This window comes from Narcine bancroftii, chromosome 3, assembly GCF_036971445.1.
Source record: "Narcine bancroftii isolate sNarBan1 chromosome 3, sNarBan1.hap1, whole genome shotgun sequence".
Taxonomy (NCBI): Eukaryota; Metazoa; Chordata; class Chondrichthyes; order Torpediniformes; family Narcinidae; genus Narcine; species Narcine bancroftii.
In genome coordinates, this window is record NC_091471.1 from 320,730,908 (window position 1) to 320,756,997 (window position 26,090).

At 38.7% G+C, this 26,090-nt stretch overlaps 1 protein-coding gene across 4 annotated transcripts in view; it reads right to left on the reverse strand.

The window, feature by feature from the left end:
* The window catches only part of lcmt1 (leucine carboxyl methyltransferase 1), a 111,552-nt gene that overhangs the window by 42,606 nt on the left and 42,856 nt on the right, over positions 1-26,090 (reverse strand). For all 4 annotated transcript variants that reach the window (XM_069928968.1, XM_069928965.1, XM_069928967.1 and 1 more), the window contains 2 exons: positions 18,751-18,872; positions 4,474-4,550 (listed from right to left, as the gene is read on the reverse strand). In XM_069928968.1, the coding sequence (XP_069785069.1) occupies positions 4,474-4,550; positions 18,751-18,872 (199 nt within the window). The remainder of the gene's footprint in view (positions 1-4,473; positions 4,551-18,750; positions 18,873-26,090) is intronic.

Sequence of the window (26,090 nt, forward strand, 5' to 3'; positions counted from 1 at the left end):
TAAATCAGTGAATGGTGGTCAAATTATTGGAGATAGGATTTGAGATTTAGGGAAGCAATACCTTCTCAGGGATAGTCAGCATGGTTTTGTGAGGGGCAGGTCATGCCTCAAAGGCCAAAATGAGTTTTTCCAAAGAGTAGACAAATGAAATTGATGAAGGGCAGTGGGTATATGGATTTTAGTACAAGGTCCCTCATGGTCATGGTCATCAGGCATGGGATCCATGGAACCTTGGCTCTGTGGATTCGGAATTAACTAACCTGCAGAAAGCAGAGTGTAACAGTAGATGGGTCATATTCAGCCTGGAGGTCACTGGCATTTCATAGAGATCAGCTCTGGGACTCCTGGTATTTGTGATTTTTATAAATGACTTAGACAAAGAAATGGAGGGTTGTTCAGGAAATGACATGAAGGTTAGAGGTGTTGTGGATAGCGTAATGTCTGATACAACAGATTATAGACAGGATGCCGAGTTGGGCAGTGAAATGGCAGATGCAGTTCAATCCAGATAAGTGAGAAGTAATGCACTTTGGAAGGTCAAATTTGAAGGCGTTGTATGTAGTTCATTTCAGGATTTTTCAGTGAAGAGAAACAAAGGGTCCTTTGGAGTCCAATTTCATAGATCCCTTAAGATAGGCTTTCATTATTCAGGGGATGGTGATTAAGAGTCAAGAGGTAATGTTGCAACTCTATAAAACTCAAGTTGGATCACACATGAAATATTGTATTATGAAAGGAAATATTGTCTCATGAAAGGAAGGACGTGGAAGTTTTAGAGAGGGTGCAAAGAATATATACCAGGATATTCCCTGGATGTGAGAACATTTTATGAAGCAACATTGAACAGGTTAAGACTTTTCTCTTTGTAGTGATGAAGGATGAGATGTGACTGGACAATGCACAAAAGTGCTGGAGAAACTCAGCAGGTCAAGCAGCATCTATAGGAAGTGAAGAGGAACCAAAGTTTCAGGCCTGAGCCCTTCATCAAGGTATGAGCAACCATCTACAGATATTTTCTACAAACCTATGAACTCCCATAGTTTCCTTGACTCTGTCTATTCACATGGTCTCCTAGAAGGATTCTATTCCTTTCTCTCAATTCCTCCATCTCCATCGCAACTGCTCCCAGGATGAAGTCTTCCATTCAAAAATATCTGAGATGTCCTCCTTCAAAAGAGATGACTTCCCCTTTACTGCCATCAACTCAGCCCTTACACACATCTATTTCCCACACATTGACCCTGGCCCCCTTTGCACCAAGGTACAACAAGTATGCTTTTTACACAGCCAATTTGTTCTGGGAAATTATTCCCTTTTCCCAGAACGCATGCTATACAAAAGTCACAGAACCATGTGGGTGCCATTCCAGTTCCATACTTCTTTTGCCTAGACCCCTTGTAATTTTCCCAGAATGCCTGCAATGTGAACTGCACAGCAGGAATTACAGGACCATCTCCTTAGATACAGCCATTAGGTAAACCCTTATGTCAGTGTATTTAATAGCATTTAGTGTAAGGTTAATCAAGTAGACATGCGTTTCATTTGTTGGAACTGGGTGTTTTGAATGCCCGTCTAAGGGGAATGTTAAAAATGGTTAACAGTCAACAAATTGGGATATCAGGCAGGTGAGGGTCAGAACCAGTAAGTTGGGCAAAGATGAAGGCAAAGTATGTCCCAATCAAGGAGACATCTCAATAAACCAAGATAAGGTACAAAGAAATGAAATGTAAAGTACACAATCCTCAGATGATTAGAGGATCTAAATGTCTCACCAACGACACTGGTTGGCGAGGGATCTGAACACCGTCCACCCTCCTTGTTTCATTAATGTTCAAAATATTGCTTGCACGTCTAAAGCCCCCCTCCACACTCCCACCTCCTCTGGGGTCAGGATCCCAACTGACGGCTCTGCCTCAGAATTCACAGCCACAATTGGCTGAAGTTTCTCTCTGTCTCTATTTATTTAGTAATTCTTTGACTTAATAAACCCTAAGATCTGATAAACAGAGGCAATTCCTCAAGGAAGCTCGTAGCACTTGATGAAGCAACAACGGTCGGGTGTGACATTCGATGGGCAGAATTTTGTTTCATCATCTGGGCATTACCAGTCTCGCCGATATCATGAAAGATATCCTGACCTCAGATCCTCCCCGATGCCAAAACCTTCATGTTTATTACCCCACTACTTTGCAAGGTTGACCGTTTTGAGTTTAGTGTGCCCGATGGAGATGTGGGGGGGCTGGTAGTCATGGTGGGGAGCTGGCTGATGGAGGACCTCCGTTTTCTTCAGGCTGATTTTCAGGCCAAACATTTTGGCAGTTTCCGCAAAACAGGACGTCAAGCGCTGAAGAGCTGGCTCTGAATGCAAGGATCGACAACGAGATAGACAACAGACTCGCCAAGGCAAATAGCGCCTTTGGAAGACTACACAAAAGAGTCTGGAAAAACAACCAACTGAAAAACCTCACAAAGATAAACGTATACAGAGACGTTGTCATACCCACACTCCTGTTCGGCTCCGAATCATGGGTCCTCTACCGGCATCACCTACGGCTCCTAGAACGCTTCCACCAGCGTTGTCTCCGCTCCATCCTCAACATTCTTTGGAGCGACTTCATCCCTAACGTCGAAGTACTCGAGATGGCAGAGGCCGAAAGCATCAAGTCCACGCTGCTGAAGATCCAGCTGCGCTGGGTGGGTCACGTCTCCAGAATGGAGGACTATCGCCTTCCCAAGATCGTGTTATGTGGCGAGCTCTCCACTGGCCACTGTGACAGAGGTGCACCAAAGAAGAGGTACAAGGACTGCCTAAAGAAATCTCTTGGTGCCTGCCACATTGACCACCGCCAGTGGGCTGATATTGCCTCAAACCGTGCATCTTGGCGCCTCACAGTTCGGCGGGCAGCAACCTCCTTTGAAGAAGACCGCAGAGCCCACCTCACTGACAAAAGACAAAGGAGGAAAAACCCAACACCCAACCCCAACCAACCAATTTTCCCCTGCAACCGCTGCAACCGTGTCTGCCTGTCCCGCATCGGACTTGTCAGCCACAATCGAGCCTGCAGCTGACGTGGACATTTACCCCCTCCATAAATCTTCGTCCGCGAAGCCAAGCCAAAGAAGACTTTGCAAGAAGAGAGCATTTATTCCTAGAACTTCTGTTGTTTCAGTAAACACAAATAAAAGGACTGGCAGAGGGCGAGAGAATAAGATGGGGTGTGATAAAAAAACATTGGGTAAAGTAAAATAGAAGGAAATAAGGAAAGGTTTGTAATGTAGAGTTAGACATGGAAAAGAGAACTCAAAGAACGTGCACTAGATTAATAGCTCCCAGAAGGACTGGAATGGAGAAGGCTGTGGAGAAGGAGGGTGTGAGTGCAGTGGCGCTACATGTCTCACATATGTTATACGTCACAGTCTGCCTCCCACCTCTTTACATACCACAATGTTGGTATGCTGTATACAATGGTGGAGAGAAACTGAGATTTGCAGGTTTTGGTCGTTACAGTGTGAATGACCAACGTCCGCATATCAGAGGCTATTCATTACGGAAAAATCCCACAAATACTGTGTAAAAATCATAAAAGATTGGATTCTCTTTGTCCTCACCTACCACCCACGAGCCTCTCATCCAAATATTATCCTCCACAATTTCTGCTACCTATAACATCTCCCAGACACATTTCCTCCATTCCCCTCTCTGCATTCCACTGGGTCTGCTCCCTCTGGGACTTCCTCAGTGCTCCAAACAGTCTTTCCAAGTGAACATGAATCTGAAGGGACATCTATTGTGACCAGTGTTCTTGTTGTGGCCTCCTCTACATTTTAACACCTTCACTCAGTCTGTTCCAATTACAGGTACCTCACAATGGCCAACCATTTCAAGTCCACACCCAATTCCCACACCAACATGTCTGCCAAACCAAGGCTGCCCACAAATTGAAGGTACAACAGCAAACATTCCGCTTGGGCACTCTCTAAACAGGCAACATTAACATTGGCTTCTCCAGTTTCTGTTAAAACCCTCTGAGTGCCTCTCTTTCCAAATCTCTTGGTCTCCTTTTCTCCAACTCCCTATCCCCTATCCTTTCCCCTCCGTTCAGAGCTGATCCCTCCCCCATCTCTGACCCGTTAGCCTGTGCTCCTCCTCCTTCTCCATCAAGATTTTATTCAGGGACCTGTCTGCATTTTGCTCATAGCTTGACGAAGGACTCAGGCCAAAAACATTAGTTATTCTTTCCTTCCTATAGATGCTGCATGTCCTGCTGTGTTTCTCCAAAACTTTGAGTACTGCACTATCATTACTACAAGGCACCTTTGCAGGAATGATATTATAATCTTTTATTGTCCACCTTGGAGAATAAGCAAACAGTGGGTACATAATGTTGTTATATGTGCAAACACTGTACAATCTGTTCCTAAAGGCATCTGAAATTGTAAATCAAGTAGATGTTTGCAATCAATTGAACTTACTTAATCAAGTGTATTTTTCTCATGACAATCGCTGGAAAGTCAACTTCAAAGTATTTTATTGGAAGCATATTTTGATCCTTAGGATTAAAAAAAAAGATTAATACCAGTTTAACATAACAAACAATTTAAAGTTACAAATGATTATGTGTTAAATCCTCATCTTTAATTAAAGTCAAGTGAAACTTTTCAAAAGGGACAACATTTTGTAACATTTGTAGATGAGGATCACAATGTGAAATTTGTGTCCAAAATACCTTTTCAAAAGGGTAACATGAAGTATCAGGTCAGGTGTCATTTACTTGTTGCAATTAGCACCATACAGCATTAAAACTGAGATAGCGTTCCCCTAACCTGGTACAAAAACTGCCTAACAATACAATGCAACATACAATTTTCAGAAACCAATGTCCACAAGGAGACAGGTGACAACTATATGTCATAAAATGTCCACCAGTTTCAGGTGAAGACTGCCCAAGCCTGAGGGGCCGCTGCATGCTCTGTTCACACAGTCTTCAACAGGTCAGGTTATCTACCCCTCCACATATGTAAAGTCCACCAGCGGTGGAGAATCCAACTACTGTTATAAGTAGTCATAAGTTCATGCGACCCGAGCCCTCTGGCACCATCCCTCCCATGAGGCCCAGACATCGCAGCCTCCAAGTCCTCCATCTATCCATGAGACTTACGCACTCCTGACCTCCAAGCCAAGCATGGCTCTGAAAAACTCGTTGCACCGGTACAAAAATAAGGTAGAAAGTAGATGGTGAAAATCTTTTAGCCCATTTTGAAATTATTGTCAGAAAGCTAGTCATGTGGTAGCAAATTGTTTTTCCTTGAATGAAAAGGAACCAGCAGCATTAGATGCTTGTATTCAAAGAGATGGAAGTAAAAAAGGAATTGTTGGTAGAACTAGGAAGGAACTCAAATCTTTTGTGTCAAGAGATAAGGTTGTCTCTGCAGTAAAATATCCAATTAAGTTTGAGAATGAAAGGGAAACTGTTGCTAGCAAATGTTGGGCGAACTGATTTAAAGTCTAAAAGCCTAACCAGTGGAAAAAATGCTGGAGTCGTTTCAAAGGAACAAAAGCTTGCGAGTTACAGCTGTGATGAATCATCAGCCACTTTAAATGTTTCTTTGTTAGGTCAGAACTCTGATTCTAAAATAAGAACTTGTAGGGACTAATAGGGATTAGATCAAGTTTACCAGTAGATGGTGGTTCACTGTCATTAGAAAATGATTTGGCAGAGGATAAAGTTGGTTCTGCAGTGAAATTAACAAATAAACCAGTCACTAATGAAACAGAGACAGATTTAGATATAGATCCAGTGTGTGCAGTAACAAGGGTGATGGAGGAAAAGCTGGTCAGTGAAAACAGTGATATCCAAAATGATTTAGAAGGATTGGAAGTCTGTGACAGTGCACAGCAGCTAGAAAGCGACGTCACTATCCAGAGCAAAATGAATAGAAAAACAGTGAAGGTAGTGATCTTGTTGAAGTTAGGGATAAAGCTCTCCTTGACGAGGAAATTAAGAAAGCGCCAGTTGGATATTATTTTAAAGAGGATTTATTGATGAGAAAATGGAGGTCGGGGAGGAGTCACGTGATGGAGTAGTGGCCGGACGGTGAACTCCAGCCCTCTCCAGAAAAGTCTAAAAAAACAAAGGAAAACACAAAGGCATAGAAATAAAAGTTCAAGAAAAGTGAGTATAAAGGTGGAAAGAAGATGGCGACAAAAAAAGAAAAATCAAAATCAACGGTAAGAAGAGAGGAAGAGAAGACAACAGAGGAAGAAGGAGAAGGCCTTACCTGTTCGAAGAGGCCCGCGGTGGAGAGAGAAACCCGCTCCCTCAGGTTGGTAGAAATGGGACTACAAAAATGGCTTGCTGAGCCGAGTAAAAGTGCGTAACCGCACACCGACGGGAGGGGTGACCAGCTGGGGAGTCGATCTCCACAGCCGGCAACGACAGCTGCAGAACACCTGCAGCAAGAAGAGAACACAGAAGACAATGGAAACAAGAAAGAGAAGAAAAGGGCAACAAAGAAACAACAGATGGCCAACCCAGAGGAAGAAGAAGAGGAAGAGGAAGAGTACAGTGAAATAGAAGAAGAAGGGAAAGGCAAGATAAAGGATTTACTTTCTCTTATTAAAGAATACATGGAGTCATTTAAAGAATGGCAAACACAGGAATTTAATGATTTAAGAAGAAGAATAAACAACACAGAAGAGAAAATGAATAAAATAGATTTGACCTTAACAGAAATGGGAAAGAAAATGGACAAGATGGAAGAGCGGGCAGTAGCAGCAGAAATGGAGGTAGAGGACTTAAAAAAGAAATTAGAGGAATCTAATAAAAAAGCTATAGAGACACAAGAACTGTTAGCTCAGAAAATAGATATAATGGAAAATTATAACAGAAGAAATAACATAAAGATAGTGGGCCTTAAGGAAGATGAAGAAGGCAAGAATATGAGAGAGTTTATAAAAGATTGGATCCCTAGGATCCTAAGATGTCCAGAACTACAGCAAGAAATGGAAATAGAAAGGGCACATAGAGCATTGGCCTTTAAACCACAACCACAACAAAAACCAAGATCTATTTTAGTAAAATTCCTAAGATATACTACAAGAGAAAAGGTACTGGAGAAGACAATGGAAAAAGTAAGAGAGGGCAACAAGCCACTGGAGTATAAAGGGCAAAAAATCTTCATTTATCCAGATATAAGTTTTGAACTCCTAAAGAAGAGAAAGGAGTTCAATACAGCAAAGGCGATTTTATGGAAGAAAGAGTATAAATTTAATCTAAAGCATCCAGCGGTATTGAAAATATTTATTCCAGGACAACAAAACAGACTATTCTCGGATCCAGAAGAAGCACGAAAATTTGCAGAACAATTACAAAATAGACTGAGGGATGAAGACGTGTAATGAGAGTAAAAATGATCACGATTGATATGTATGTGGGTAAAGAGGTATAAGAGTGTATAGGTATAATGTGCATACGTGAATGTATCTGTATTTAGAGGAAAATATAGATAGTATAGACAAGAATTAATAAGGGAAGGTAATGGAATAGAGAGAATAAGGAGGGAATTAAAAGAGTGACCTTTGTTACATATGAAAAGTGAAATCTTTTCGGGGGGGGCTGGGTGGGGGGGAGTTGCGGTCACTGCAAAATCAGTTGACGCTTGCGAGTGAATTCGCAAACCCAAACGGAGAGGGGAGATGTGGTTGTCCGACAAGGGATAAAGGACAACTCAGGAGGGGAAGGGGAGATTGGGGCTAAAGAAGTTATAAATAGGAGAATATGGAAAATGTTTAATGTTTTAGGAATGTTGTCTTATAAAGGGTTTAAAATAAGAAAACAGAAATGGAAAAGGAGGAAAGGTAATGATGGAAAAACGGAAAGGGAAGATAAACAAAGTATAAAATGGCTACGTTGAACTATATGACTTTAAATATTAATGGAATACATAACCAAATTAAAAGGGAGAAACTGCTAAATTTACTGAAAAAAGAAAAAATTGATATAGCATTTGTCCAAGAAACACACTTAACTGAATTGGAGCACAAGAAATTAAAGAGAGATTGGGTAGGACATGTAACAGCAGCATCGTATAATTCAAAAGCAAGAGGAGTGGCTATATTAATTAGCAAAAATGTGCCATTTAAAATAGAAGAGGAAATAATAGATCCAGCAGGGAGATATGTTATGATAAAATGTCAGATATATTCGGAGTTTTGGAATCTACTCAATGTATATTCACCTAACGAAGAAGATCAAAAGTTTATGCAAGATATCTTTTTGAAGGTAGCTAATACGCAAGGGAACATACTAATAGGAGGGGATTTCAACCTGAATTTGGATTCAAATATGGATAAAACTGGGAAAAAAAATTAACAGAAAGAACAAAGTAACCAAATTTATAATTAAATCAATGCAAGAAATGCAAATTTTGGATATATGGAGGAAACAAAACCCAAAAGAAAAGGAATATTCATATTACTCGGCTAGACATAAAACATACTCAAGAATAGACCTATTTTTGTTATCAGCTAGTATGCAAGATAGAGTAAGAAAAACTGAATATAAAGCTAGAATACTATCGGACCATTCACCCTTAATATTGACAGTAAAGCAATTATATTGTATCATACGTAGCCTCGTATTTATTGTATTTCTCATCGTTCCAGAACATAATTTCTCCCATGTTTCCTTTTTTATCTTTATATTTAAATCTTGTTCCCATTTTTGTTTAGTTTTACCATTTGTTTCCTCATTCTCCTTTTCTTGCAGTTTAATATACATATTTGTTATAAATCTTTTGATTAACATTGTATCTGTAATCACATATTCGAGGTTACTTCCCTCTGGTAAACTCAAATTGCTTCCTAATTTATCCTTCAAGTAGGATCTCAGTTGGTAATATGCCAGCGCTGTATCTCCAGTTATATTGTACTTATCACTCATTTGTTCAAAGGATAAGAATCTACTTCCTGAAAAACAATTTTCTATTCTTTTAATCCCTTTTTTTTCCCATTCTCTAAAGGAAAGGTTATCTATTGTAAAAGGGAGTAGCTTATTTTGCATCAATATTAGTTTTGGTAATTGATAATTTGTTTTATTTCTTTCTACATGAATCTTCTTCCAAATATTGAGGAGATGATGTAATACTGGAGAAGTTCTATGTTGTACCAATTTTTCATCCCATTTATATATGATATGTGTTCCAATTTTTCATCCCATTTATATAATATGTGTTCAGGTATCTTTTCCCCTATTTTACCTAATTCTAATCTCATCCAGTCTGGTTTTTCCCTTGTTTGATAAAAATCTGATAGGTATCTTAATTGTGCGGCTCTATAATAATTTTTAAAGTTTGGCAATTGTAAGCCTCCTTGTTTATACCATTGTGTTAATTTATCTATTGCTATCCTCGGTTTCCCCCCTCTCCATAAAAATTTCCTTACTATTTTCTTTAACTCTTTGAAGAATTTTTCTGTCAGTTGTATTGGCAATGCCTGAAATAAATCCTTGGAAAAATGTTCATTTTAATACAGTTTATCCTTCCTATCAGTGTTAGTGGTAGATCTTTCCAATGCTCTAAATCGTCCTGTAATTTTTTCATTAGTGGATTATAATTGAGTTTATATAATTGGCCTAGATTTTTGTTTATTTGTATCTTATTGCCTGCATTTGCCATCTGAATGGAGATTCCTTCTTAAATTTTGAGAAATCCGCATTATTCATAGGCATTGCTTGACTTTTATTTACGTTTATCTTGTAACCCGACACTTCTCCATATTCCTTCAATTGTTATATATAATTCTTTTATTGATAGTTCTGGTTCTGTTAAGTACACTATAACATCATCCGCAAATAGACTGATTTTATATTCCCTGTCTTTTATTTTTATTCCTTTTATATTATTATCTATTCTTATCAATTCTGCTAGTGGTTCTATAATATAATTGGTTACACAGACTATACATTACACCTCAAAAGTTAAATAAATGGGACCCAACAGTATCTGATAGATGTTTTCGATGTAAAAAAGAAATGGGAACAACAATTCATGCAATCTGGACATGTGAGAGAGTAGAAAAATTTTGGGAAGATCGCAATCAGATATTAAATAAAATAACAGAAAACAATACACCAAAGAATCCAGAGATCTTTCTCCTAAGTAACATAAAAAACAAAGAATTTGGAATTGATTTGGAGGATGCACAAAAAAGATTTGTTAAGATAGCTCTAGCCATAGCAAAAAAATGTATTATGTCAACCTGGAAATTTGAATATAATCTGAAAATACAACAATGGTATATAGAAATGAATAAATATATTCCATTAGAAAAAATTACATATAGTTTAAGAAATAATATTGAAATATTCAAACAAATATGGGAGCCTTACATTAAATACAATAGCGAAAACCTACCGGGGACAAACATTACCTAAGTTGATGGAAGGTGAAGGAAAGAAAAGAATGGACTCAGTAGAATTTCGGGTGTATTTTTGTTGAGTGACAACATTGTCTGACTGGTTTAATGCAACCTAGATTGTATACCTAAAATGGATGAGGGGTGGGGGGGTGGGGGGGAGAAAAAGGCACTGTATATGTGTGAAAAAGAAAAAGTGTAAATCATAGCTAATGTGATTTATGGTGTGAAAAATAAAAAATTAAAAAAAAAATATTGACAGTAAAGCTAGAGGACATCCCTCCAAGAATGTATAGATGGAGATTAAACCCCATGTTACTTAAAAGGCAGGATTTTAGAGAATTTATTGAAAAACAAATAAAAATGTATTTTGAAATAAATACGGAATCAGTGGAAAATAAGTTTATACTATGGGATGCAATGAAAGCATTCATTAGAGGGCAAATAATAAGTTATGTAACCAAGATGAAGAAGGACTATAATCAGGAAACAGAGCAGTTGTAAAGGGAAATAGTAAATATAGAAAAAAAATTAGCAATGAAGGAAGATACAATTAAAAGAAGAGAATTGGCGGATAAAAAAATAAAATATGAAACATTACAAACATTTAAGGTAGAGAAGAATATAATGAAGACAAAACAGAAATATTATGAACTGGGTGAAAAAACGCACAAAATCCTAGCATGGCAGCTCAAGACAGAACAAGCTAAGAAAATGGTATTGGCATCAAGGAAAAAAGACAAACAAATTACATATAATCCAAAAGAAATTAAGGAAAACTTTAGAGAATTCTATGAACAATTATACCGAACTGAAAACGAAGGGAAAGAAGGGAAAATAGATGAATTTTTGACTAAAATTGAACTACCAAAACTACAAATAGAGGAACAAAATAAATTAACAGAACCATTTGGAACAGTAGAAATACAAGAGATAATAAAAAAATTACCAAATAATAAGACACCAGGAGAGGATGGATTTCCAATAGAATTCTACAAAACATTTGAAGACTTATTAATACCGCCCCTCCTAGATGTAATCAACCAGATTGATGAAACACAAAGCTTACCAGATTCATGTAAAACAGCAATAATTACAGTAATACTAAAACAAGGGAAAGATCCACTCTCACCAGCGTCATATAGACCAATATCTTTACTAAACACAGATTATAAGATAATAGCTAAACTATTAGCAAACAGATTAGCAGAGCAGGTACAGAAAATGGTAAATTTAGACCAAAGTGGATTTATCAAAAAAAGACACACAACAGACAATATTTGTAAATTTATTAACTTAATTCATGCAGTAGAAGGAAATAAAGCACCTGCAGTAGCAGTTGCTTTAGACGCAGAGAAGGCCTTCGACAGAGTAGAATGGAATTATTTGTTCAAAGTATTGCAAAAATTCAGTTTACCGGAGAAGTATATTAATTGGATTAAAGCATTATATAAGGGACCGTTAGCGAAAGTGACAGTAAATGGACATGTATCAAAGCAATTTAACTTAAGCAGGTCAACGCGGCAGGGATGCCCACTATCACCATTATTGTTTGCGCTAGCTATAGAACCACTAGCAGAATTGATAAGAATAGATAATAATATAAAAGGAATAAAAATAAAAGACAAAGAATATAAAATCAGTCTATTTGCAGATGATGTTATAGTGTACTTAACAGAACCAGAACTATCAATAAAAGAATTATATAAGAAATTGAAGGAATATGGAGAAGTGTCGGGTTACAAGATAAACGTAAATAAAAGTGAAGCAATGCCTATGAATAATGCGGATTTCTCAAAATTTAAGAAGGAATCTCCATTTAGATGGCAAATGCAGGCAATAAGATACCTAGGTGTACAAATAAACAAAAATCTCGGCCAATTATATAAACTCAATTATCCACTAATGAAAAAAATTACAGGACGATTTAGAGCATGGGAAAGATTTACCACTAACACTAATAGGAAGGATAAACTGTATTAAAATGAACAGTTTTCCAAGGATATTATACTTATTTCAGGCATTGCCAATACAACTGACAGAAAAATTCTTCAAAGAGTTAAAGAAAATAATAAGGAAATTTTTATGGAGAGGGGGGAAACCGAGGATAGCACTAGATAAATTAACAGAATGGTATAAACAAGGAGGCTTACAATTGCCAAACTTTAAAAATTATTATAGAGCCGCACAATTAAGGTACCTATCAGATTTTTATCAAACAAGGGAAAAACCAGACTGGACGAGATTAGAATTAGATAAAATAGGGGAAAAGATACCTGAACACATATTATATAAATGGGATGAAAAATTGGTACAACATAGAACTTCTCCAGTATTACATCATCTCCTCAATATTTGGAAGAAGATTCATGTAGAAAGAAATAAAACAAATTATCAATTACCAAAACTAATATTGACGCAAAATAAGTTACTCCCTTTTACAATAACCTTTCCTTTAGATTCTTATCCTTTAAACAAATGAGAGATAAGTACAATATAACTGGAGATACAGCGCTGGCATATTACCAATTGAGATCCCACTTGAAGGATAAATTAGGAAGCAGTTTGAGTTTGCCAGAGAGAAGTAACCTTAAATATGTGATTACAGATACAATATTAATCAAAAGATTTATAATAAATATGTATATTAAACTGCAAGAAAAGGAGAATGAGGAAACAAATGGTAAAACTAAACAAAAATGGGAACAAGATTTAAATATAAAGATAAAAAAGGAAACATGGGAAAAATTATGTTCTGGAACGATGAGAAATACAATAAATACGAGGCTACGTATGATACAATATAACTGGTTACACAGACTATACATTACACCTCAAAAGTTAAATAAATGGGACCCAACAGTATCTGATAGATGTTTTCGATGTAAAAAAGAAATGGGAACAACAATTCATGCAATCTGGACATGTGAGAAAGTAGAAAAATTTTGGGAAGATCTCAATCAGATATTAAATAAAATAACAGAACTTGGGAGGAGGGAGGGGTGGGGGGAGAAAAAGTCACTGTATATGTGTGAAAAAGAAAAAGTGTGTATCATGGCTAATGTGATTTATGGTGTGAATAAATAACATAAAATAACATATACCAAAGAATCCAGAGATCTTTCTCCTAAGTAACATAAAAAACAAAGAATTTGGAATTGATTTAGAGGATGCACAAAAAAGATTTGTTAAGATAGCTCTAGCCATAGCAAAAAAATGTATTATGTCAACCTGGAAATTGGAAGATAATCTGAAAATACAACAATGGTATATAGAAATGAATAAATATATTCCATTCAAAAAAATTACATATAGTTTAAGAAATAATATTGAAATATTCAAACAAATATGGGAACCTTACATTAAATACAATAGCGAAAACCTACCGGGGACAATCATTACCTAAGTTGATGGAAGGAGAAGGAAAGAAAAGAATGGACTCAGTAGAATTTCTGGTGTATTTTTGTTGAATGACAACATTGTCTGACTGGTTTAATGTAACCTAGATTGTATACCTAAAATGGATTGGGGGGGGGGGGGTGGGGGGTGGCTTGGGAGGAGGGAGGGGTTGGGGGAGAAAAAGTCACTGTATATGTGTGAAAAAGAAAAAGTGTGTATCATGGCTAATGTGATTTATGGTGTGAAAAATAAAAAAATTTAAAAAAAAAGAAAATGGAGGTCACGGGAGATGCCTGCTCATGAAGAATGGGCAGTAGTTCACAGGTTGTATTTCCAGGAGACTTTGAATATGGCTCATAGCACTTCTTTAGTTGGGCATCTTGGGGTAAAGAAAACAACCTACAAAATTATGAAACAATTTTAATGGCTTAATTTAAGAAAAGATGTTAAGAGATTTTTAAGACATGTCACACTTGTCAAGTTTGTGGGGAAACCAAATCAAGGTCACACAGAGGCACCTTTAAAACCTATTCCTGTTTTTGGAGAACCTTTTTCTAAAGTAATTGTGGACTGTGTTGGTTCAATGCCCAAAACAAAAACAGGAAATGAATATCTGTTGACTGTTTATGTGTGCTGTTTTCAGGTTTCCTGAAGCAATCCCACTCAAGGACATTAAAGCAAAAACTGTGTCTGGGGCACTAGTAAAATGTTTCACTTCATTTGGTCTCCTAAACAAATATAATTAGATCAGGGAAGGAATTTAATGTCAGGTGTATTTTTCAACAGTTAGTTTATAAATTGGAGCTAAACAAACAGCATCATTTGCATATCATCCAGAATCTCAGGGAATTTGGAGGGTTCCATTCAACTTTAAAAATTATGATGAGGACATTGTTTTGAGAATGAAAAAGAATGGGATGAAGATGTTCATTTACTTTTGTTTGCAGTAAGGGAATTGGTATTTGGACATGAAGTTAGGGGACCTTTAATGTTGTTAAAAGAACAATGGGTTAATGAGGATGTGCAGTTGAATTTGTTGGATTATGTTTCAAAGTTTCCAGATGGTTGGAAAACTTGTGTAAGATAGCTGAGGAGAATTTAAAAGTGGCTCAAGATTAAATGGAAGTTTGGAATGACAGAAAAGCAAGACAGAGAAGTTGTAAACCAGGGATAAAGTGTTAATTCTATTCCCAACAATGTCTAATAATCTTAGAGCAAGATTTTCTGGCCTTATGGATAGAATCTAAGGTGAGTGGTTATTTACGTGGTTAAAACTCCTGAGGGGAGACATAAAACAGAGATGCCATGTTAACATTGTTATGGGTCCAGAGGACCCCAAAACCCAGCAGCAATAGATATACACCACGACAAAGGGTTACTAAAACAAAAGTTGCTTTTAATTATCTTTGAACATGAAAATAGAATCAAACTTTAACATCTCTATTGACTCACTTAATCTACTTAACCCGGCAGAGTTTTTTGGTTCACAGTTCAATCTCACTGGTTGCAGGCAATGCTTATACTGTGCACAGAAGTTAACATTTATAAAGTTCACCAGGCTTTGGTGCTTAACAGGTAAATGGTTACCACTCAGAAGGGTTCTTGATGGTTTTCAGAGAGAGGGAGATTTTCTTGCTCCAGGACATCCACAACTGATTCCTTTTCAATCAGCCACTCCAGTCTTTCTTGCTGACGAAACTTTCCCCCTTCAGTGTTCTCCAGATGATAACTTCTTTCTTTCAGGTCACCACAGAGTTCCTTCCTGTTTCTTGTATTCCAAGGGAAACACCAGACAGCTAGTCCTCTCCTTTAACCAGGTCGTCTTCCAAAGCTTGCCAGCTTGTCTCTCTGGAACTGATATCTGTGTCTCTCTCTTCTCTCTCTCTCTCTCTCTCTCGCTTCCTCCAACTCCAAGAGCAAAGCCTGTTTTTTTTTCTCCTCTCTGCCTGCAAAGATCACATGACCTTCCAGGCAGTAAATGCTCTTTTCCAAACAAAGCTGCCACTGCCTGTTGTTACATTTGTTGTCTTTTGTTGACTCCATTATTGAGTCTCTGAGCACTCTGCAAAAACTCTGTTTTAAAGTGTTTGTGAGTGACCTGCTCTAACAAACCTTTCCCAATTTATCTCCCAAAACACACTCTATCACAACATGTTGTAACTATATTTTGAGAATTTGGATGTAACCCAGAAACAACCTTCAAAAGAGGTCTTGATTGTGAACGAAACTAAGGTGGTTATGGATCATGAGGCCATACAAGCTGACTCCTGTGAGAGTCATTTTAAAGGGAAATTGTTTGATAAACTTTTGAAAGCCAATCTTACTGTTAATTTAGCAAAAAGAGAATTTGGTCATGCTCAGGTGACTTTTCTTGGTTGTGTTGCTGGCCAAGGAAAACTGGAGCTTGTTCAGGTTAAAGTTCAGACAATTTCTGAATTTCCTAAAGCTGTTAGGACATTTTTAAGAATGGTAGGAAATTCTGCAAAAACTTTGCTGACATTGCTTTTCACTTGATTAATATTTTGAAGAGTGAAAATTTATTTGGAAAGCATTTGGCAAATTAAAAGACATATTACATCACAAACCTGCATATATAGCACTTGATTTTGAAAAGAAATGGTGAACTGTGACGATAGTGGCTTAAATATCATTAAATTCAATCAACACTAAAAGGATTATTAAAAAAATAATTATTATCCCACCGCAGCATTTTGAAGTATATGTCATTGTTTACACTGATCATAATTTGTTGGTATTTTGAATAAAATTAAAAATAAGGAGATTATAGAACTGGAGTTTAATTTTGCAAGAATATGACTTAGTTATAAGACACTGTAATGACATTATGAGACAATGTCATTACTGATTGCCTTTCATTATATTTGTAGTGCTATTGAAAAAAGTGTTGTATTGCATAGTATCATTTTAGAATGTAATATTTACAAGAAAGATTGTAGTTCAACATTTCTCTTTGTGGAAGGAGGTGTGATGAATGTGCTATGATTAATCTTTAGTCCAAAGTTAAAACTATATTTCATATTTGAATATATACTTTAGCAAAAGTTAGTTTTGGGTGGACAGGGCTTATTTACATTCTGCAGCTGTTAGCTGGCTTCAGCACAAAGACAACATATTAGCATTTTAAACACATATGGTTCTTTGAGATGGAAGATGAAGTGCCATTTGCAGACACAGAATGGCTGCTGATTGCAGTTGAAGCCAAGAGTTTAGAGGATTTATGATGGTTCTTGAGATACTGAAAATAATAGGCATTATCTCAAAAGCCCAGCCATTTTGTGTCCATGTGGGCAAACATCACAGAAGCATAAGTAGACCGAGATGCTTTTAGCATACAAGATAAGACCTCACCATTCTGTTCAGATAGGATTGAAAGCAGCAATATTTATTGCAGAGGGGAAAATAAAGCTGCCTATGTGTTACTCCTAATAAAAGGGGAACACAGACAAAGTGGATTTCAAAAATGATACCACTTTCTGACTGCTCTTTTGAAAATAAATAGTTGCAGCCTCATCGTGAAAGAAAACTGAAGACAGAAAATTTGACCTTCTGGAAAAACCGGAGCTACAAAATAAGAGGCTTTTAAACATGCAAGACCAATTCTCATTTGTGCCCAAAAAATGGTCTCTCCTGTTTGAAGAATATCTCTGAAAGACAGCTCATCAAAACTTGAGAGTTTAAAGAGATTTGAAAATATAAGGTTTCAAAGCGCTTTATAATTATTTCTGAACTGAAAATTTGAGACCTTCAAGCAAGATCAAAATGATGTCAGAGTTTTAAAATGGACTTTTCAGAGATTGGGACTTTAATATACACACAAATTTACATTTGTGCATAGAGGGGTTACATTGAGAGTTAAATTTAGAGTTAAATAAGAAATGTTATGTTATTAATAGTTTAATAAAAAGAGTTATTTTGAAATTCCACTGTCTGGTGAATGTTTGTCATTGTTGTTCCAAAGTCTCGTCCCTAACAAAGTCTCGTCCCTAACAATATGTCATCCCTAATAAAGTATCGTCCCTAACAAAGTCTCGTCCCTAACAAAGTCTCGTCCCTAACAAAGTCTCGTCCCTAACAAAATTGAGAGGGTTGTTAGTTTGTAACAGTATATTTTGAAGGCTATTTGCTAAAAGATTGTATTATAAGCATGCCATCTAGTATAACCCCATATTTTATTGATCTTATACACCAAAAGGTAAGAGCTCATGGCTGCAAGGCAATTGGCAAATTGGATGGAAAATTGGATTGGTGATAGGTGATGATGGAGGGATGTTTTGAGTTCAAGCCTGTATAGCTAAGACCTTTATTGTCATATTAAAGCTGTGGATATTAATGTAGGAAGTATGATTAATAAGTTTACACGTGGGGCTCTTGTCTGGTGGTGGTGTTCTTGATAGTGATAATAGTCGAAGGTTACAGAATTATATTGATTGGCTGATAAATTAGATGGAACAATGGAATTTTATCTCAATAAATCCGAGGTGATACATTTTGGCATGGTTAGCGTAGGAGTTAATGCAATGCTATTACAGCGCCAGTGATCTGGATTCGAAACCTGCGCTGTCTATACGGAATTTGTTGCTCTCCCTGTGTCTGCGTGGGTTTCTTCAGGGTGCTCCAGATTCCACCCAACCTTCAAAACATACTGGGGTCCTCTGTTAATTGAGGTATTTGGGTGGCACGGATTCATGGGCGAGAAAGGCCTGCTACCTTACTAGATTAATGCTAGGGAGTACTGAGAAACAGAGAGCTACTTGCAATTAAACCAACTGGCAATTTATGATTGGCACAGATATTCCGATTCGCTATATCCTGAATCATAAAAAGAGCAATTAGGATAGAATCATCTCATCTGACGAACGACAGTTCATAATGAATGGCAGTATGTCAAAATATATTTATTCAAATTATAATAATACCTTCAGCCTCCAAAACATTGTGTCCAAACCAGCACCAAGGTTTATAACTTGACAATTACAGTTGGTTTTCTTTATAAAAGCATCCAGCAATAAATTCACTGCCATCACACGAGCATAATAACCTGCAAAATAAAACAGCAACTTTAATAACAAGATCTTATCCTAATACTCAGATAATTAGGACAAGCAATGATCAATGTTAAATGACCTCCACTTAGATAGTAGTCCATATTCTCAGACAGATATGCAACACAAGGTGCACGTGGCAAGGAATCAAGACTGTAACAGATCACAAGTCAACTTTGTGAGTTAAAGACAATGACACCTCCCTTCCAGACAGTTTGAACATCATATACACATGGTTTGCTAGGCTAATGCCAAAGAAAGTTCCTTTTCCCCCTGCAGAACTGTGAATGAGGTGAGGAGAACCCTATCCAAGGTGAATCCACATAAGGCAATGGGACTAAACAACATACCTGGTCGGGTACTGAAGGACCGCGCAGACCAAATGATGGAGGACTTCATGGACATCTTCAACACTTCTTTACAGTGTCCATCGATCCCACAGGGTTCAAGACAGCCATCATCCCAGTACCAAAGGGGCGACAATAATAGGCCTCAATGACTACCGCCCTGTGGCACCAACCTCCACCATTATGAAATGTTTTGAGGGTCTGGTGACACCTCCAAGAGACACTGGACCCACATCAATTTGCCTACAGAAGAAACCACTGCATAGACGATTCTATGGCATTGTCACTTCACTCCGTCCAGACCCACCTGGAGAATGAGGCCTCATAGACCAGGTTGCTGTTCATCAACTTCAGCTCACTGTTTAATACGATCTTTCTCCAGAGGCTGGTGGAGACACTGTCCTCACTGGGACCCAACACCCTTCTCTGTAACTGGATCTTGGACTTCCTAATGGAAAGACCAGTCTGTCCAGTCGGTAGCTGAACATCAAGTACCCTCATGCTGAGCATTGGTGCACCTCTGGGCTATGCTCAGGCCACTCTGTTTCTGCTATTGACCCATGACTGCATCGCCAGATCCAGCTAAAACAGTGTCATCAAGTTTTCAGATGACACAACAGTAGTTGCCCTTATCAGCAACAACAATGACTCGCATTACAGAGAAGTGGTGGAAAATCTCGTCAAATGGTACGAGAATAACAACCCGAGTCTCAACATGGACGAGACAAAGGAGATGATTGTGGATTTCAGGAGAACCAGGAACAACCACCCTCCACTACACATCAACAACTCTGCAGTGGAGAGAGTGGAGACCATCAAGTTCTTTGGCGTTCACATAACTAGTGACCTATCATGGACACTCAACATCTCCTCACTTCTCAGGAAGGCATTAACAGTGACTGCACTTCCTGAGAAGGCTGAAGCAGGTAAGGCTACCGGCCACCATGATGTCAACCTACAGGAGCTCTATCGAGAGCACCAAGGCCAGCTGCATCTCAATGTAGGACATATGCTGCAGTGAAATGGATCGGCGGTCAATCCACAAGATGATAAGAGTGGCAGAGAGGAGCACTGGAATCTCCCTTCCCCCCACCCATCGACAAGATCTAACAGGATTGTTGTCTGAAGAGGATGTGCAAAATCATTCAGGACCCCTTCGACCCCATTCAAAGCATCTTTCAGCTGCTCCCTTCAGGAAAGGGACACAGGAGGATCAGAGCCAGCACCACCAGACTGAGGAACAGCTTCTTCCCACATGCAGTGAGAACGCTGACTGACCAAAGGAACTGCTCACACTCACCGTCCAAGACTTTCATTTTACAAAACAATATTTATTTATTTGTATATATGAATACGTCCTCCATATGTATCTTTTGTCTGTATGTGTGTTGTCTGATTGTATGTATGCGTATTTTACACCAAGGACCAGAGAACAGCCATTTTGTTTCATCAGATTTTACTTTTACAATCAGATCACTATAAACTTGAGACAGGGAACATCTACTGTAGTTCCTTGACACTGAATGTGGGAAAAGAGATTCATGGTCAAAGAGACCACCTTTTAGGCCATAAGACAAAGGACAGCATGGTTGGCGTAGCTGTCACAGCACCAGCAATTGAAACCAGGTTTCGAATCCCACACTGTCTGAATGGAGTTGGTACGTTCTCCCTGTGTCTACTTGGGTTTTCCCCAGGGGTTCCTGTTTCATCCCACTGTACAAAATGTACCGGATCGGGGGTTGTAGGTTAATTGGGTGGCACAGGCTTGTGAGCCAAAATGGCCTGTGACCGTGCTGTATGTCTAAATTTAGAAACACAGAACATTACAGCACAGAAACGCCATTTTGGCCCACAAGCCCTCTCTAGTCCATGCCAAACCATTTTTTTTTTGCCTAATTCCACTTTCCATGGACACCCAGTCCATAGCCCTCCATACCTCACCCATTGATGTATCTGTCCAAATTCTTCTTAAATGTTAAAATTGAGCAACATTCATCACTTCAGCTTAAAAAAATGAAAATTTTAAAAAAATTAAGTAGAAATAGACCATTCATCCTATCAGGTCTACTCCACCATTTAATCATGAGCTGATCAATTTTCCCCACTCAGCCCCAATGCCCGGCCTTTGTTGCCCTGGCTAATCAGAACCCATCAGTCTCTGCCTTAAATACACCCAATGACCTGGCCTCCACAACTGCCTATGGCAACAAATTCCACAGATTTACAACCCTCTGACTAGATAAATTCCTCCACATCTCCAATCTAAGTGGACTACCTTCAATCCTGAAGTTGTGCCTTCTTATCTTAGACTCTGCCATCATGGGAAAGAACCTTTCTACATCTACTCTGTCCATGCCTTTCAACATTCAAAATGTTTCAATTAGGTCATCCCTCATTCTAAATTCCAATGAGCACAGTCCAAGAGCTGTCAAACGCTCCTCATATGATAACCATTTTCTTTCCCGGAATCATCCTTGTGAACGAACCTCCTCTGAACTCTCTCCAGTGTCAGCATATCATTTCTTAAATGAGGAGCCCAAAACTGCTCATAACACTCCAAGTGAAGTCTTATCAGTGTCTTATAAAGCCTCAGCATCACATCCCTGCTCTTAGATTATATTCATCTTGAAATGAACGAAAACATTGCATTTGCCTTCTTCACCACCGACTCAATCTTGCACGAGAACTCCCAGGTCCCCTTGCACATTTTAAAGTAAATCTCGAGCAAAACAGTAGTTTTTTTTCAAATCTAAGTTTCCAACCATCCACGTTTCGTGAGGGTGAGGGGTCACTATTGATCACGTAATGTAACAAGTGAAGCCAAGAAAATAAGAAATAGATACCCCTTGTGTCTGCTGCCAATCCACTGCTTAAGGAGCTATCTGAGGACTATTTTTCCCCATATTGCCCTACTGAATACTTACCAGAACCTATTGCAAACTGATATAACTTTATATAGAAGCATAAATGCACTACTATGCAAGTTAATGTAAATCTGCCCAATGACATGATCCAATCTAAATGCACCAAGGCGACCCAATTCATTTGCATCCCAATGCATCATTGTCCAGTCACAAATGCACCCAACATAGGCAGATACAAACACTTCACAATGCACTCACCCCAAATATACTGCAACACAAATACTTACAATGCAATTCCACCCAAATGCAATCCTCTGCAGCAACTATGTATATAAAAAAAGTTGTATATGAATGGGCAACGAATCAGTACTCAGTAGAGGGATTGAAAATGTGACTGAATGGTGTACTAACAACAACCTCACACTCAATGTCACTAAAACCAAGGAGTTGATTGTGGACTTTAGGAGGGAAAAACTAGTGATTATTGTTGGATCAGAGGTGAAGAGGGTGAGGAAATTTGAATTCTTGGGAGTCACCAACCCAGAGGACCTTTCCTGGACCCAACACACTAATGGCATCATGAAAAAAACTACATCAGTGTCTCTACTTCCTCAAGAGCTCCTACTAATAGAGAATATTCTTTCTTTACCCACATTCATCAAGCTTGCTCACAATTATCAATAAAAAGTGTTCAATACCATTCCATTAATTCATTCTTGTAAATACCACAATATTGTATTATCTGATCACGCCCCTGTTACATTACAGAGAATACAGAATAGTACAAGCCCTTCGGCCTCGATGTTGTGCCAACCCATATATTCCTACCTAAAAAAATACAAGTATTAAACCAGTGGTTCTCATCCTTTTTCTTTCCACCCACATACCACTTTTAAGTATTCCCTATGCCATCAGTGCTCTGTGATTAGTGAGGGATTGCTTAAGATGGTATGTGGGTGGAAAGGGAAGGTTGAGAATCACTGCTCTAGACCCAATTGTTACTGAAACATTTTGCTTGAGAAAAATTGTCATTGGCCCATTTCCTTTGGAGTTATGAAACTGTGCACATAACGAGTCAATGAGGTGCGATTAAAATAGTAGTTTTCAAACTTTTTCTTTCCACCCACATACTACCTTAAGCAATCCTTTATTAATCAGAGCACTTATGGCATAGGGATACTTAAAATGGTATGTGAGTGGAAAGAAAAAGGTTGAGAGCCACTGTATTAAACCCTCCTGACCCCATAACCCTCTATTTTCCTTTCATCCATATGTTTGTCTAAATGTCCCCAAAGTTTCAACCTCCACCACCATCCCTGGCAAGGCATTCCAGGCACCCACAATTCTTTGTGTTTAAAAAAAAAACATTCCCCTGATGTTTCCCCTAAACTTCCCTCCCTTAACTTTGTTCATATGTCCTCTGTTGTTTGCTGATCCTGCCCTGGCTGGCTGTCTTATCTATGCCTCTCAGAATCTTGTAGACCTCAATTAAGTCTCCTCTCAGCCATCTAAGCTCCAAAGTGAAAAGTCCCAGCTCTGCTAACCTTGCCTCAAAAGATTTGTTTTCCAACCCAGCAACATCCTGGTAAATCTCCACTGCACCCTCTCCATAGCTTCCACATCCTTCCTATAAATGAGGTGACCAGAACTGAACACTTACCAAAGATTTGTATTGTAACATGACCTCTCTACTCCTGAATTAATTACCCCTATTAATGAAGCCCAGCATCCCATAGGCCTTCTTAACTATCCTATCAACCTATGCGGCAACCTTGAGGTATGCATGGATTTGGACCCCAAGCTCCCTCTCTTCATCCACACTCTTAAGTAACCAACCATTAACTCAGCCTTCTGGTTTGTTCTTCCAAATGCATCACTTCATATTTATCCAGATTGAAATCCATCTGCCACTTTTCTGGCCAACTCTACGTCCTGTCTATATCCTCTTGTAACCTTTGACCTCAGCTCCATCGACAACTCCTCCCACCTCCACATCATCCGCAAACTTACTGACCCATCCTCTGCCTCTTCATCCAGGTTATTTATAAAAATCACAAAGAGAAGGGGTCCCAGAACCTTGCAGTACTCCACTAGTCACCAACCTCCAGGCAGAATACTTTCCTTCCTCTACTACTCTCTGCTTTCTTTCTAGAAGCTAATTTTTTATCCATATAGCTAATTTTCCACTGATCCTGTGCCTCATGACTTTCTGGATGAGTCTCTTGTGAGGGACTTTGTCAAATGTCTTGCTAAAATCTATGTAGACCACATCTACTGCCCTAGCCTCATCAATTTTTTTTTAACTCCTCAAAAAACTCAATTAGACTCGTGAAGCATGGCTTTCCCTTCACAAAGCCATGCTGACTATCCTTGAGTAGACTGTACCTCTCCGAATGCTCATAGATCCAATCCTTAAGAATCCTCTCCATTAGTTTACACACCACTGATGTTAAACTCACGGGACTGTAATTCCCAGGATTCTCCTTATTCCCTTTTTTAAACAAGGGGACTACATTTGCCATCTCCAATCCTCTAGCACCTCCTCTGCAGCCAAAGAGGATTCAAAGATCACAGCTTACTGCCCCAATTATCTCTTCCCTCACTTCCCACAGCAACCTGGGGTATATTGCATCTGGCCTGGGGACATCAATCTTTATGTTTTTAAGAAGATCCAAAACTTCTACTTTCTTAATCTCCACATTGTCCAGCACACAGGCCTGTTCCATTTCAACCTCACCATGACCAAGGTCCTTTTCACTTGTGAATACACAAAGTATTCATTTAGGAACTCCCCAACCCCCTTTCCCTCCAGGCATATTGCCTCTTTTATCCTTATGCTGGCCCACCTTCATTCTAGTCATCCTTCTGTTCTTCACATATTCATAGAGAGCCATGGAGTTCTGCTTAATTCTACATTCCAAGGCCTTCTCATGCCCCCTTCAAGCTCTCCCGAGTCCTTTCTTAAGCTTCTTCCTGGTTACCATATACTTCTCATGAGCCCTTCCTGTTTCCTGCTTCCTATATCTAATGTATGCTTCTTTCTTCCTCAACTTGTTGCCTGACCCGTTTCATCGGCCACGGTTCCCTTTTCTTACCATCTTTTTCTTATCCCAGTGGGACAAACCTATCTTAAACCCAGCACTGTTGGCCCCTAAACTTCTTCGACATTACTTCTGTGTTTTCATCCTTAAACATTTGTTTTCAATTTACTCTCACTGGTTCCTGCCTCATCCCTTCGTAATTAGCCCTTCCCCATATAACCAGATAACCACTTACAGCACAGAACAGGCCAGTTCGGCCCTACTAGTCCATGCCGTAACAAATCCCCACCCTCCTAGTCCCACTGACCAGCACCCGATCCATACCCCTCCAGTCCTCTCCTATCCATGTAACTATCCAGTCTTTCCTTAAATGTAACCAATGATCCCGCCTCGACCACGTCTGTCGGAAGCTCATTCCACATCCCTACCACCCTTTGCGTAAAGAAATTTCCCCTCATGTTCCCTTTATAATTTTCCCCCTTCAATCTTAAACCATGCCCTCTAGTTTGAATCTCCCCCACTCTTAACTGAAGCCCTTCCCCAGTTAAGCTCTTTCTCATTTTGACTCTTTAGATCCTTTTCCATAATTATGTTGAAGCTAAGGGATTTGTGGTCAGTCTCAGCAAAATGCTCCCCCACCAAGAGATCTGACACCTGACCAGTTTCATTCCCTAGAACCAGATCCAGTACGGCCTCTCCTCTATGGAAAGAAATAGCGACTTTCAATTTCTCCAGTACGCACAGTATAAGGATCTTCTTGAAAGGAGGGCACTTCAAAAAAGTTCAACCATGCAAGTTAATCATATTCAACCATTTATGTCTCTTCATGTTGCTGGAGAACCAGCTACAAGTCAAGGATTCCCACCAATGCCATTACTTACAAGTCAAGGTCTTACAAGTCAAGGTCCTACACCCATGGCACCTGTACAAGATCTGTTTTCTCCATTCACCTTTTCTCCAGT